This window comes from Podarcis bocagei (assembly GCF_964188305.1).
Source record: "Podarcis bocagei genome assembly, chromosome: 5".
NCBI classification, from domain to species: domain Eukaryota; kingdom Metazoa; phylum Chordata; class Lepidosauria; order Squamata; family Lacertidae; genus Podarcis; species Podarcis bocagei.
The window spans coordinates 36,333,914-36,349,775 of NC_138129.1; the positions used below are offsets into that span (position 1 = coordinate 36,333,914).

The window sequence follows — 15,862 nt, forward strand, 5'->3', positions numbered from 1 at the left end:
ATGTATGCTATGCATCCACCAATAAGTTTTGTTCCCTGTTATTTTGTTTTGGTAGGAGAGTAAACAAAGCAAACAAGAAACTGCTTGGAACATATTCTGAAGGGGGAAGGAAACCCTTAACTGAAGCAGAAGGTTATTTAGAACAAGATACACTAAACAAGATACACAGATACCAAGTTACATTGTTGTGCCAGAGAACCAAATATGTTCTCCAGATGAGAGTGAGTGTGTGGGGGTGGGGAAAGGGGTGGGGACACACACACACACAGAGAGAGAGAGAGAGAGAGAGAGAGAGAGAGAGAGAGAGAGAGAGAGAGAGAGAGTATTTTGGATCTATTTCCACAGATTGTTTTTTGCTTCTAAGCTCAGATCTCTTTGAGCTTCTCAGTAGACTGTAAACAACATTTCTAAAGCTTCAACCATGGTTCTCTAGTGCAACACATGCCACCCAGATGTCCTGTGGGTTCCTTGGGATAGAAGCATGTGGTCACCAGCAGGTACTTATTTCAATAGCCACAGCACATCTTGCTGCAAGCTTAGGCAGTGGCACAGTCCAAGGTATTGTTGTGTGCCGCCAGTCTCCCAGCAGGTCCCAACACATGAAGGTTAATGGAGACTTTTCTTTAAGATGTATGGTTTTATTTACACATATATGCAACCTGTGCACCAGATGGAAAGACTCATGCCATTAGCACTCCCAACAAATCTTGCTTCCCCATTAGGAGTCTAGTGGGGTCCCCAAAGCCATAGCCTTGGATTCCACTCGGAGGCTAAAAACAGACAGAATGTACGAATTACAGAAATTTCTAATGTTTGCTCAGGAAAAGTTTGTTAACTGGAAGACTGAGCCCATGAAAAGCAAGTACTGTATAGACATGGCCAGGGAAAGGTAGAGAGTATGCTCTGGAACTGATAATTTGTTACAGTGAAGATCAGGGGGCGTTGTTGGATAAGAGAGGTGGATAATTCATGGCATCCGATAGCCTTCACTCCTCTGATGCTACTAAATAATTTTTATGTGATCTCTAATCCACTTTTGTAAGGATGCATTAAATCAGTAGGCTCTGCAACACTGACAGGATTATTCAGTACAACCAAAAACAGCTCTAGAATATTACACACACACCCTTTCACGGCACCCTGCTCTGGCATCTTCTGTAAATATAATCTATGGCTGTCTGGGTCTATGTATTGTACTGCTATTAGCAAGACTGCAAGGGAAAGAGGTAGGCAGGTTTCCCCCCTACCCCCACTCAATGCATTTCCAGCTCCAATATGCTTCCCCAGTTTTCAATCTCAGCACATTAAGGTTCCATGTAGTATGGGTGGATTTGGTTATTACAAAGCATATACATAAACCAGTTAATGTTCTCAAAATCTCTAAGCAGTGTGAAATATAAAAACAAACAATATCATTAAAACAAAATTATAAGCAAAAAGCAAAGAAAAAGACAAACCCATAAAAGCCTATAGAAACAGGAATTCAGGTGATTCAAGTACATAAAACTGGGTCCAGTCTTATGGTCAGGGAAGGCCAGGTCAAAGTGATCAGTTTTTAGAATATTTCTGAAGCAGCTCATGGCTGCTGCTTCACATATAGGAGAGGGAAGGATATTCCAGAATCTAAACCATTTTTAAAAAGAATGGTTTGGGAACCAGAACCAGGGAGTCCTCTTTCACCAGGCTGCCCATGATGCAGCGAGACCACCTGGAGAGGAGCAGCAACCATCATAGAGCCTAGTCAGGCTCAAAGCAGGGTTTGACTTCATTTAAATGTGAGCTTCCACAGGTGTTAATTACCATCACAAGCCTCCACCTTTAGGTTCAAGTACAAAATGTACTTTGATCTGCTTTTGCTAAGGCAAACTCTGGGCGTCATGCTGGGTGAGGAAGCATTCGTGAATAAATGAATAAGTGAAAGCCTCGAACCACTAAACCAAACACTGCAGAGCTTACAGATCCTTTGAGAATATGAAGAAGAATACAAACCAGATGTTACAGACGTTGGCCATTACACCCTCATGCACAATTGGTGGTTGCTCAGTTACAGCACTGATGGGCACCAATTATGAATCTCTAGAAAACACCATTCCCTTGAGTTCAGCATATGTCATTATTTTGTTCAGAAAACGGCAAGCTCCAATTTTGCCAAAAATAAAACTATACATGCATCTGACACGTGCGGCATTGCTAAACATCTGGCCACTTATATGAGCATGTACGAGGCAGCTGTTGTTAAATCTTGCCATTATTTTCAGTAAGTGGTGCAGAAAGAGAATTCTGGATTTCTGAAAGCCTAGTTTCTTTTACTCGTTAGAGGTAGTTCAGTCCTTGCCTAATCAAGAAGATTAGACAAATTCATGGAGAATAAAACTAGCAGGGGTTACTAGCCATTATGACTATGTTTTCTTCCTCTCTCAGAGGCAGTATGCTATTGAATACCACTTGCTTGGAAGTACATTTGGGGAAAGTGCTGTTGCATTCAGGTCCTCCTTATATGCTCCCATACACATCTGAAAGCAGGATGATGGACTAGATGGGCTTGTTAGTCTGATCTAGCAGGGATTTTCTTATGTTCTTTTGATTGGCAGGAAAAGCCCTGAGTGTCTTCCTTCTGTGGTCTTTCACCTGCCCTTTATCTGCAGAAGCTACTTTATCCCACGTCAGACCACTGGTCCATCTATTGCGTACACCAGTGATGGGAAATCTCCAGCCCATAATCCCAATTAGCCTCCTCGGGCCTCCCCATCTGACCTGCCAGGCTATTTGTACAATCTACAACTTACCTGCCCTACACCTGATATCAGTTGATCATCACAGGAACAAAGGAAGTTGTGTTGCACCTTTGGTCCATCTAGCTCAATACTGGCAGCAGTTCTCCAAGGTTTCAGGCAGGCGACATTCCCAACCTGACCTGGAGATACTGGGGACTGAACCTGGGACCTTTTGCATGCCAACCAGATGCTCTTCTGCTGAGCTACGGCTGTTCCCCCTGCTTGCAGAGGGCAGTGAATGGTGCTTTGAAGCCCCAACAATCACCACATGGGTCACCTGACATCATTGTGACATCAGGCGACTGAAAGCTAGATGGCCCCACCCACCTGCCAAACATGACGGTGGTCTCCATGTTGAGTGGCAGCAGCTTTCCGGGTTTTCAAAGAACAGTCTCTTTCAGCCCTACCTAGAGGTGCTGGGGACTGAACCTGGGACCTTTTGCATGCAAAGCATGTCCTGTAACACTGAGCCACAACCTTTGCCAAATTGCACTCCTTACCCAGGAGAGAAACCAAAATATAATTCCTCAGGTGATATTCGGGTTGCAACTGCTTGTGCTTTCTATTTGTCGTGCATGTGGTGTTAAGCGCGAAAAATATGCATGCATCAGTAACTTGGGTGGTGGGCTGCATGACCCTGCACTGGTCTCACCATCATTTTGCATAATAATAATAATAATAATAATAATAATAATAATAATAATTTATTATTTGTACCCTGCCCATCTGGCTGGGTTTCCCCAGTGTAGAGCTGGTGAGAGTGCTACTGCTGGTTTATGTGGGCTGGATGTACAATGACTTCCTGTCTGACACTCTTCAAGACTGCTATTTAGGTATGCCCTTTAAATACGCAAACTGAAACAGCCCCTTAGTGCTAATTTGTTTTAGCACAAACGTACCCTATAATTCATCCGCCAATGACCCTTTATCTATTTCTGCCAACAGCAAAATCCAGCACCTGGATTGAGCGCTCCCAAGGCAGTGATCCCTGTAGCAGAGTCATCCCACTCCTTTTCTCCTGTGATGCTGTCTCACTCCAAATATTCCAAGGTATCCATCAGACAAGGATCATTTTACAAGAAAATATTAAACAAAGAGATAAAAACAACAACAACAGCGGCCTGTTCTTTGTTTTTGTTTTGTTTTTGCAGACACTGATGGGGAAAGGGCTTAGCAGAGATTTCCGGAAGATGAGTTTGGTTGTATCTGGTATTGCAAACTCATATTATCACCAGCTCATTACAATAAAATAGATCTAAAATTTAATAAGGCCATTTCAGTCTTTGGGGACCGTGACATTTATTTGTTTAAAATAATACATCAGGTACTTAATGAGTGTAGGTGACACCCTAGAGGGCTTGTTCAAAAGCAATTCCATCTGTGTATTTAGAGCAATGAAACTTCTCTGGAGAATCTGTCACAGTTGGAATCAATATTTTGTCAGCGTCTCAAGCTCCCTTTAAACACAAAGAGCTTAAAATTGGTTTTTAGATGTTTTTAAAGGGCTTTATTTGCTCCATAATCTGCCAGCATCGAGGTATCAGATGTTCAGGTTCCATATTAGCAGTTTTTCCCAGTCTTGGAAAATTGATTCTGCATGGCAAGAATTGGGGAACTTTGTCAGCCCAAGGAGACTTTCCAGGGGCCAGCTGCCAGTGGGGCCAGAGACAAAAGCATGTGGAGCAAATGGCTGTAACTTAGACATTTATACATGCATCTCTCTCCATCCAGGCAAGGAAGAGGCATCATCAGAATTCAAGGACACATTCCAGCCAGGCAAAAGACCCCGAGAAAAGCATGGAACAGGATTGCCCTAGAAAGGGTCATGGCTTAGGAAGAGTCCCAGGGGTGACATAGAGAGGCCCAGAGGCCCATATTTGGTCCCTAGGGCCTGAGGTTGCCCACCCTTTATCTAAGATTTGGAACCTAACCACATGGATCTATGAAGTTTCCAGAATGCACTCTGGATTTATTTATGCAGGCCTAGGGTTATTTGGGCCTTCTTGAAAGCCAAGTCTAAAGAAGATCATAAGAGACCAATGTTTCTCTTTAGTCTTGCAACTTGGTGAGAAAAACTGAATCGCTGTTTAAAAACAGGCCACAATTCAAATATCCTGTTTCAGTGATGAATAATAGATAGAGAGGTTGATTTTGTTACTGGAGGGTTGTTGTTGTTTTTTTTGGGGGGGGAGTTTAGAAATGTCCTTTGGAAATGCATGTTCCTTTATGTAGAAGTCTGCCATTAATAGAGACAGAGATACAAAACAGAGGGCTGTGATGCAAGTGCCTTTCTTTACAGTCTATTTTACACATTGTGCTTGTAGGGGAACATATGCTTTAGGAAATATAGTGTGGGTGCAAGAACCTGGTTTTGCTGCCACATAACCAATGGATTCAAGTTAGAAGAAATCGGATCCTCTTCAAGGAGGGTATGCGTTGCGCTTGGGCCCCCAGGCATCTCCCACCTTCTGGGTGTGGGCAGAGCTACGCCCTGCTCCACTCCAGTTGGTCGTTTCACAATCACTTGGTCCCTAAAGCCAATGGCTTGGCTTGGGGGTGGCTGCGAAACATTATTTAACCCTTGCGCGATGTTTGCTGGACCTCTTTGCCTTCACACAGCAGATCTCACACACACACCCTTTATCTCGTGTGATGGCCTTGCTATGGACATTGTTAGTTGTCTGTTTTGCCTGGTAGGATTTTTTTCCATCTGGCAGACTGGCAGAGCCATTTGGTTTTCGCCTACCAGGTAGCAATCGTCACAACTTTGTAAGGTTTGGCGGTTAGGCATTGGATCAGCAATGTGTAGGGAGGGGAGGTGCGGCCATCACCTGCCCCTCCAAGCTCAAGGGTATTCTGTTAAAGGAATCAGGGGTTGGCTTGGGTCTTGTCCGAAACCCCACGGTATGGGCTAGGGCCATACCAGGACCCCACAGGGGCACTGGGGGTGAGCTCGAGTCGGTTTGCATTGGCAGGGCTCCCTCTGGCGGTGTTTCACCCTTTTATCAGATTCCCCACAATGCGGGTGGGAGTCTGATATAGTTTGGATGATTCCAATGCCTAAGCCAATACCACTCACATTCTGTATTCAATAAAGTTGTGGCCTAAATTTTGCCCAGTAACTTAAACTAAAATCCCATGTCACTGTGTCTTCATTTTTGGGGGGTGGTTGGGGGTCTCGAAGCGCAAAGGAGATTCTGACTCAACATTAGGAAGAACCTTCTGGTGGTAAAAGTTGTTCAGTGGAACAGACTCCATCAGAAGGTGATGGACTCTCCTTCATTGGAGGTTGTTAAGCAGAGGTTCGATGGCCATCTGTCAGGGATTCTTTAGCTGTGATTCCTGCATTGCAGGGGATTAAACTAGATGACCCCTGGACTCCCTTCTAACTCTACAGTTCTAGAATTCTTTCATGGATTTGCGTGAAATGTGGGAAAACAGTGCTGTTAATGCATTCAAACACAGGGCTTCGAACAGTATACCAAAGACATCTTTGAAGTACCTAGTTCTACATCAAGAACAAGCCGTGTGTTCATAGAACAAGCTTGACACTTGCCTGAATGCTAACACAACACCAGAGGTCAGAAGGCAAGAATTCAGAACTGAGAGTAGCATGCTTAAAATTGCACTTCATAGCCTGAAGACACGTTGCCAATAATTTATAATCTAACGTGCCTAAAAATGTGCTTATCCTGCACGCTGTGCCTTTCATTTACATCCAGCTTGTTCTGGTCTTCCAATTTGAACAATGACCTCATGACTAGGAAGTGGATCCTGCTAAACTTCATTAGCTAAATTTTGACAGAATTATTGGATTAAGTTTTGAAGTCGTTTCAGGGGTTTTTTATTTGTTTGTTTTTTAATAGTTGCATGATATAATGCGAAGCAACACTGAAGCCAAAGTAAGAGCAGCCTTTTATCATAGATAAGATAAGGAACTTGACTATGGCTGGCTGTACGTACTTTTCATGATGCATTTGGTGATCAAAGGCTTGACAGCAGAGTGCTGGTTTACAAAACAAACAAAAATTGCATTAGCAATCATGATTACCGGTAATATGAGGAAGAAATAATAGTATCTAAGCAATCTATGCTATGGCAGGGTGCGGTGACTCGTGGCCATTGGAAGTGGTAGGGTGGAACATGGGGAGGTCAACAGTAGGTGGAGCCAGAGTCAATCACAGGCAGAGTTTTACTCTTTGTAAGAAAGAAGGCAGGCAGGTGGGGTCTGGCTGAGGGCAAATTGAGGTTGGTGGGGCATTTCCCCATTCACCCTCATAGGCCAGCCTTCACTGATGCCAGGGCTGTTATTTTATATATTTTTCTCATATTATTTAAATAAATGGCATGATGAGTGCAATCCTTCTAATCTTTACCTGAAAGCGCATTGTACTTTTAAAAATTAAATGCAATTAAAACTAATAAAAACTAGTACCTGCGTAGCAAATGTCCTTATCATTATTGCTATTGTTACATCCAGCATTCCCTTCAAGGAGCTTAGCAAGGTGAACACGGGTCTCCCTGTCGCCATTTGATCCTCACAAAAACCCTGTGAGGTATGTTAGTTTAAGATACAGTGACTGGCCCAAGGTCACCCAGTGCACTTCCTGACTGAGTAGGGATCCGAATCCTGGTCTTCTGGGCCACAGTCCAGCACTCTGCCACTACACCACATTTTAAGGCAAAGGCCTCCTAAAGCAGCTTATAAACACAAACTTAAAAAAAAACCCACAGGCCAATACTGTAAGTGTTCTACAAACACTAACTCAGTAGTTCCTACGATAACCCTTTGTGGTAGGCCAGCATTATTTATTATCCCCATATCATAGGTCAGAAGAGATGATTACCAAGGCTCAGAGATGATGACTTGCCTAAGGCCATCCAGTGAGTTCATGGCTCTGCTGATGTTTGAACCAAAATATCCACAGCACATAGCTTATAGTTTTAACTGCCACACTACAATTAACCCATATGCTGGCTTTGGGAATGTTAAAAAGGTGACTGGACCTATGGGATTATCTAACCCAGTCTTTCCCTGGTAGAGGCACTGCCCAGGGAGAGCCTCAAGAGCTGAACAGAGAGACCTGGAGGGCTACTTTTGGCCCCCTGGCCTGAGGTATCCTACCCTGCCTTAAATCATACCCCTTCAAATTCTTCACAAAACCATCTTCTATTGCTATTCATCCTCAGTATCTGACACCCAGCGCTATTTATTTAATGTCAGTATTTCATATTACTGATTGATAACTGGCAGGTATGCAATTGTATTTAGCATTTGGTAAGTGATATGCAATGTTAATGGCTTTTCATATTTGACAATGAAATAGTGGAAGAAAATGGTAACATAATGAATTTAAAACATTTGTTGGAACTCTGTCAATATTTGAGATTGGTATTTGGCATTTAACATCTGACAGACTTTCTTCTTCTAGACTCAATTTACATTACTTTTCCACTTATGAGGTGAACATCCAGAGTAAAAAAATAATTTTGGCATATTTTGAAACTGTTTACAATTACTTTTTATCCTTTTCTGCCTTTGACTTGAATCCTTCCCAATGCGCCAACACCCCTTTGAATTGCAGTGTTCAAAAAATGAATAGGTTATTATTCTTGATTTCTTTCTATTGGCCTCCTTTTGTCCTTTGTTCTTCTAATACTAACTTAAGCTGGAATCTGAGACCCACTTACCTAGATGGTAGAAATAGGAATTAGGGAAGAATTCAGTTCAGTTTGCATTTAAAGCTGAATTGATCAAATTTGCACTTTCTGAAACAATGTAAGAACCAAAACATAGCCATCCTTTGAAATTTACACTTATCTGAATTTTGCAGTGCTTACAGTGTTTACAAATATGCATTATATTAGGTCACAGTGAGCCTAATGATGAATATATTAGTGAAAATAACATACAAAGCTGTGTTATATTAGGACAAATTGCTTGCAAAAAATGTATACATTAGCCAAAACTGCATACAAAAATATGTATATTAGGAGAATTTTGCATTAAAGGGTTGAAGAATTTTCAGGAGGGTTTTTGAAAAGAATTTGCTGCAAATCGCTGTAGAAATGTTGGGAATCAAATTTAAGATTGGAAAAAATGAGAAACTGAGAGAACCAAAATTGAAAGGTCCTTTCATCTCTAGGAGGAGTTTGCCACATTGAACTCAATGGCATTTACTTCTGACTAGACATGTTTAACCTCCTAATTCATGTGCTCATCCTCTCAACAGCTAATGTCATTTCTTGACTGCCACATCACAACTATGGGACTCTTTTCCCTTAGATATTTGGTTGGTCAGTTTTCTTCTTTTGGATATTTTCTCTCTTTTTGCAGTATGATTGATTTCTGATAGTTTTGTGCATTTCAGCTTCTGTTTCTTTCTGTTTGTCTTCTTCTTTCCATTAACATAGACCCCCCCTGATTCCTCTTGCCTCTTGCTGTTCCTTTTGTCTTCATCTATCTCACTAGATTTCAAGCACATGGCAGGAATACTTCTAGATGTACATAATCATTGTAAACATGATGAACAACCACGATGAACAAATGTGGTATCACGTAGAGTGGTACTAAAATCCAAAAGCACCCTTTTGATTGCTCAAGCTCAGTTTGTTATCTATTCCATTTTGTTACCCCGTCTGAGTGCCTTGGAAGTCTTCCCCTTCCATTTTGTAATCAATGCTTGAGTTTTTCAGAGGACACTGATTTATATCTCATGGTGCTGAGGACAAAGCTGCTGATGATGAAGCAATTTGCTGGCATGCACAGTTGGCCCAGCTCTAAGACTCTTTTGTGGAAGCTCGTGTGCACGTGAAGGACATATTCATTCAACTAAATGAAGAGCACAATTGTGCATCCCTCCATTTAAATGAATGGGACATCCCACTAATGCTGGAGTTCCATCTCTGCCTGAGCTGACATAGACCTCTGGATTAGTGGTGCTAGCACATTTTTATGCCGTGCTTGTTTATGACTTCGTTCACTAACTTGCTGCCTTTTTCTTTTCCTCAGTGGCATGGCCGAGCAGCCAGCTTTGACAGCCAGGGCTCCTGTCCCTCTCCCAAACCTCCTCCAACACCATGATGCATCGAGTGGCGAATTCAATGGGACTCAACCAAGTTCTTTTTCGATTCATTTCCATTTGATTCTTTGCCACTTGTCTGGAATTCCACAGCAATTCTATGGCTGAATGGAAGAAGAAGTGGACGTTAGACAGTGAGGGCACTTGTTCCCACAATGACAAAGGCAGCAAAACTGTTCTGTGGTCATATTTGTCTTAGTTATTTATGTCTCTCAAGGTGATGTTCTGTGTGGTTTTCACTTTTTGGACATGGCTGCCTGGGATGGGGGGAAAGTTGGAGGAGTGTGACATAGGCCGGAACACTGGCCTGTAAAATAACCTGTAAAATAGCTATTTGTGCGTGTCTGGAGGTGGACAAATAGTAGAGAAGCACTGACGTTCTGCAGATAGCCATGCAGATTTAAGAAAATTAATTGGAGGGGGATGAGACTGACAAGTGAAAAGGCCTTGATTAGACTCCTCGTGACATGTGAACAACCCTTGTTATTGTGATCAGCGATACATTACAAAAAAAATTCTTATTCATACTGTGATGTTCATGGAGTCTGTGCTGTGTGTAACCCAGCCTGCCCTTTGATGTGTTTTACAGAGTTACGAATTCCTCAGGGAAAAAAATAACACTTTTTCTGTATTTATGTTCTCTGGATAACCTTTTGCATGAGCTCAGTTGCTTAAGGTGCAGCTCATTCTTGCTGCAGTTTAGAGCTGGTCCCAGCTTTGCAATTTTTAACAAAATCTCTATCTCTTCCCCTCTCTCTTTTTTTTAAAGATCTATTTAGATCTATTTCACACCCATATTTCTTCTTCTTGAGAGTAGTGAAAACAGCTATATTTGTTGAGAGTCCGTGATTTGCAAAACTATTTTGTCTAGCAGGTTTTTCTAGAAGCATTTTGATTTTGTCTGTCATATACAGTACTTAAAAAAGATGAATCATTTGCCAAAATTACTGAAAGCTGCAACATTTTGAGTATTTTTAAAATTAACTTATTGCTTGAATTTGGGGGGTGGGGGGGAAATCCCCTGTTGGGGGGAAATGTTGAAAGTTGTTACGTATTTTCTGACAATGTTTCAAAAATAAATAGTTCCTTCCAGTGCTAATTCCTTTATTTGTAAAATCACAAGATTGTGTCATGTAACACTAATCTTGGGCTGATGTGGAGGGTGCTAATAATGGCATGTCTACATTGCAGGCAATCTCAATCCAGTGCCATTTTGACTTGCATAGCTTATAAAGTGTTTGCCTTTGACAGTTTTCTCCTCTTCTGCTACTTTCTCTAGTTCTTGCGTTCTTATTTCTTATTGTCCACATGCAGTATCCATATAGATTATTCAAGACTAACATGGGCATCTCTGGGAACTTCCTTGTCCTCCTCCTCAATTGCCTTTTTATATTCTGGGGCCATAGCTCAGAGGTATAGCATCTCTCTTGCATGCAGAAGGTCCCAGACTCAATCGCAGGCATCTCCAGATAAGGTGGGGAATGTTCCTGGAGAGCCAGCGCCAGTCAGCTGCCAGTTCTGAACTAGAAGAACTATTGGTCTGACTCAGTATAAGTCAGCTTCCTATGTTTCCATTTCTCAGGAGACCTGCAGACCTGCATAGTCCTTCCCATAGTCCAACAGCATGATTGCAAGAAGTGTTAGCAAGTGCTTTTTTCAGCGCAAATACTGAAAGTCGGATGATATTCAATCTACTTCAGCAAAAGACTGGCACATTCGTTACTTACCTTCAACGTCATGAGAACCTCTGAGGCATAGCTTCTGGTAACAGCCATTGCTGGTAACATCAGAAAAGCATTAATAATCAAATAGGCAGGGTAGTGGTGACAATATTCCCAAACCTAGCATTATCAGTCTGCAGGTAACATATTCTGCAGCACTGGCCAATGACAAACAGCCAATGTGGACAACAACAGGGTTGAAAGAGCATGAGAGGATCTGGCTTAGATGTAGCCTTTTTGTTCTGTTAGCGGGGAAAATAACAACTAAGGGTGAAATTCAACTTTGCACTCTTCCAGTTATTCGATCTGCACAAGCATTTCAGCTTGCCAGGTGGAATGGCTCCTATGTGCTGTAGTGGAGGGTTCTCCTAACCCCCCCCCCCCGAGCCAATTTTGTGGGTGTATGGGGAGATGCGGGAAACCCCCAAAGTGCAAACAGAAGTCCTTACACAGGGCTTCTGCTGACAGGGCTGGTTAGGTGAATCCCACCCTAATTTTTTCAAATATTCCAATACAGCTGATTCCAAATAAAAGGTTTAAAAATTCTCATCAGTTTTTCATTGCACAGAATAAATAGCCAGGTCAATAGCAATTTTTAAAGACGGGAGCACTAGCTAGAGAAAGTTGGGTGCACTTAGCGTTAATTGCAATCAGTGGAACTGAATGGCCCTGGTAAATTTTACTATCCCACTGATTTCAACAGAAATTAAGGTGTGCATGCTTTCTCTGAATTTCCACACACTGATATAATCCAGCAAAGGTGAGCCATGCTTGGAAGCAAAGTTCTATGCAAGAATCACCATTTTGGATCTGATCCGTCAAAGACAAGAAAGGTACTGGCCCTCACATTAGGTTTTAGTTGCCTTAGGCAGCTGGCATTAGGTGTCACAGAAGGGCAGCAAATTCTTTCTTATTTAATGTATGGTTATTGTAATTTTACTTTGTGGGATTTTCTGCCTCAGGTAGCAGATTAAGTTGGCTAGCCTTGGGTACTGTGTACCTTGACTGCGGTATAATGGAGGCACCATTTGCTGTTCCACCAGGCAGCAAAATGTCTTGGGCCAGACCTTGTGCTTCCGGGGTGGGGTGTGTGTGTGTGTGTGTGTGTGTGTGTGTGTGTGTGTGTGTGTTTGGTATCCAGCACTCAGTTGCTCATGCACGAGTAGATGATCAATGTGACCAGACTTGAAAACACTGATTACTTGTCTAGTGGTTACTGGCCAAATTCAGTTGCCATCAAAGTGAGTGTATTGGGATCAAGAAAATCAACCACATTGTCATCCATGTTTATGCTTATTGATTTCAATGGGACCTAACTATTACATAGATTGCGGCCGAGCTTCTTGCTTAAAGAGTGTTTTTTTAATGCTTTTCACCTCACATTTAGCACCTCAAACAATGCTGTTTCTTTCAAGTAATAATTTGGAATAGTTTTGCTTTTTGACTTGAAACAATATTGCCTCAAGTGGCCGAAGTGTCCATAAATTGCCATTGTACATTTTTGTTCAGCTAGACTGAGAACAAAGCTCAGCAACTGAACAACAATAACGCCCTTTACTTCAACTTTAATGTTCTGATTCACTGATCTAAACTTTCCAAGCGTGTATATAACTTTGCAGGGAAATTTTGTTCAGTGATAGACTAATTTGTTCTTGCTCCTCACCACACCTTGTGTCTTAATTTTCTCTGTATGTGCCACATGCAACAGGAGCATCAATCTAATAAAATGACTTTTTTGAATCGCTTGTCTTCAGCAGTTGTGTATATTTTTTACAGAATCAGTGATATAGCCATCTGTTGCTAAAGGAAGCATTATTCCCGCTAAATAAAGGCCAGGCTAAAGCAAGATGAAAGCTACTGTTGAGATTGCACCATGTATGCTATGTATAATCAGGAGCTGTCAGCAGTGATGTGGTGTTGCTCCTCTGTAGCGGTCTGGACTGTCACGAAGAGAAAAGGAAACACCACTATATTTTAAGAAGTGTCTCAAAAGCATTTCTGAACCACTTCCCAGCTCCATTTTTATTTTTAATTTAAAAATATTTAAATACCACCCTTCATTCAAAACAAAAGTCCACAGAGGTTTCTCATATTAATATAAGAACAATACAATAAGACTACATTAAAAGGATACACAATGTACAAAATACAGTCAGCAGAGAAATAGCTATGACTGAGTAACAGAGGCCAGAAAATGCCTGAAAGGCTGATCATTTGTGTAATGAAAGATCTTGGCATTTCAATTCAATCCTACTTGAGTGCAGATCAGGCATAGGCAAACTCGGCCCTCCAGATATTTTTGGGACTACAACTCCCATCACCCCTGACCACTGGTCCTGTTAGCTAGGGATGATGGGAGTTGTAGTCCCAAAACATCTGGAGGGCATAAACGTAAAGGGGAAATTTGAGATATTGCTTTCAACGGTTCCTTCATCCTACACATCCGTATTTTCTAACAGATCAGAGCTCCTATGCCTTTTAAAGCTGCATGAAATGCATAAATTTATGCTCCACAGTAACTCAGAACAGGGCTTTCATTGTGGCTGCACCTGTTCTGTAGAACAGCATGCCTGTTGAGGTACAACAGGTGCCCACTACCTGTACTTTCCATAAACAATTGAATATATATACCTATCTCAGCTGGAATGATAGGTCTCTTCCATAGGTGTCCATTTTGTACACTTTCAGAACTTATCCTTTGTTATTTTTGTGCTGTTTTGTAACTGGTTTTTAGTTGCTTTTATTATATTTTGTACATTACCTTGGGACATATGTGGGAGGTGGTTAATTTATCAATCAATTAATTTAGGAAGGGTGGCATCTCCTCGAATTGAGATAAACTGTTGGTGAAAGTTTCCCTTGCTAAAGGTCTGTTTGAGATCAATGGAGGGGACACCTCAAAGAACTGGATACTCTGGTTCCAGGACAGTAGAGCAGATGGATCTTGCCACAGGGCGTGGTGGAAGAAGCATCATTAATAGTAAAAGTTTTTGTCATCCATGTGGGAGCCTGTGATTTGCTAGTATGTCTGCACTGAAGATACAAAAACTGAATTTGGCTGGGCCATGAATAACAGCAGCAGTCAGCAAACTTTTTCCGCAGGAGGCCAGTCCACAGTCCCTCAGGCCTTGTGGAGGACCAGAGTATTTTTTATTTTTATTTTTTTTAAAAAAATGAATTCCTATGCACACGCCGAGGGGGGTGAGTAGTCCTCCCCCACCCAGCCAGCCCCAGCCACCTCTCGGTTTGTCGCCTGCCTCATTCACCAAAGAGCTGCCAGTGGTGGTGTGAAACGGACTTCCTCTCCGCCTAGAGAAAGAAGGCACTGTGCTTACCTTCCCAGGAGCTGCTGCCACCACCACCACCACCTCCGCTGCTTCTCATGAAGCGGGTAGGCAGAGCGAGGACATCTGCTCTGCTCTCTGGCCCACAGGAGCACCAGGGTGGTGGCAGTGGCAGGAGGACAAGGCTGAATGGCAGTGGCAGCTCTGCCAATCAAACGCCATGCCTGGTTTTCCTCAGAGTGGCGCGATGACATCTCTGCCAATCAAACACCACTGAGGCAAACCAGGCACAGCATTTGATTTGCAGAGATGTCCCCGCGCCATGCTGACGTAAATCAGGTACGGCATTTGATTAGCAGAGCCGCCGCCACCGCTCGGCCTCTTCCGTCGCCATTGTTGGGAGTCTTGGCTTTGTGGCAGGTTCAAGTTTTGTGGCGCGGGCCTGATTTAGGACCCAGGTGGGCCTGATATGGCCCGGGGGCCATAGTTTGCCAACCCCTGAATAACAGGTACGTCCCAGGGGGTGGTCATGCATCTGGAGGTAGTGTGTCCTGCCTGAAACAAAATGGGAAGGTGCCACCTCGCCCTTCCCCCCCTCGCCCCGCTGCCCCCCGCTGAGACTTCTCTTACCTGGGTTGTGCAGTGGCACCTGCAAAGCAACGATGACAACAACGGGTTCTGGTGAGATTTTGACAAGTTTTCATGAGATTTCAGGAAGCCAGTGCCGCTGCCGCATCTCTGCCAGCAGCAGAGGTGCCAGGGTGGGCTGTGCACCCACATGGGTGCTGCCTCTTGGGCTTTCACCAGCTGAGGTGGCTGATGCACACATCCCAATTCCTCTGAAGAATTTCCTGAAAGGCGTCATGTCCTTGGATAGCTCTCCCACCCAAGGCATCAAAGAGTCCAAGATCGACTGATCTAACTGATTATTTAGTAAAAGCAAAGTGCTTGGCAGATTAGGCTGCTCAGGGTGTTCTAGCCCCCACAGAAGCTTCATGTCT

At 42.8% G+C, this 15,862-nt stretch overlaps 1 protein-coding gene across 3 annotated transcripts in view; it reads left to right on the forward strand.

Moving 5' to 3' along the window:
* The window catches only part of SYT6 (synaptotagmin 6), a 134,290-nt gene extending 120,973 nt beyond the window's left edge, over positions 1–13,317 (forward strand). For 2 of the 3 annotated variants that reach the window (XM_081194728.1, XM_081194730.1), the window contains exons 7-8: positions 3,720–3,824; positions 9,787–13,317. In XM_081194728.1, coding sequence (XP_081050854.1) covers positions 3,720–3,824; positions 9,787–9,858 — 177 coding nt within the window. In that variant the 3' untranslated portion in view covers positions 9,859–13,317. The remainder of the gene's footprint in view (positions 1–3,719; positions 3,825–9,786) is intronic. The other variant, XM_081194729.1, reaches the window with a different exon arrangement.
* The last annotated feature ends 2,545 nt before the right edge of the window (positions 13,318–15,862 follow it).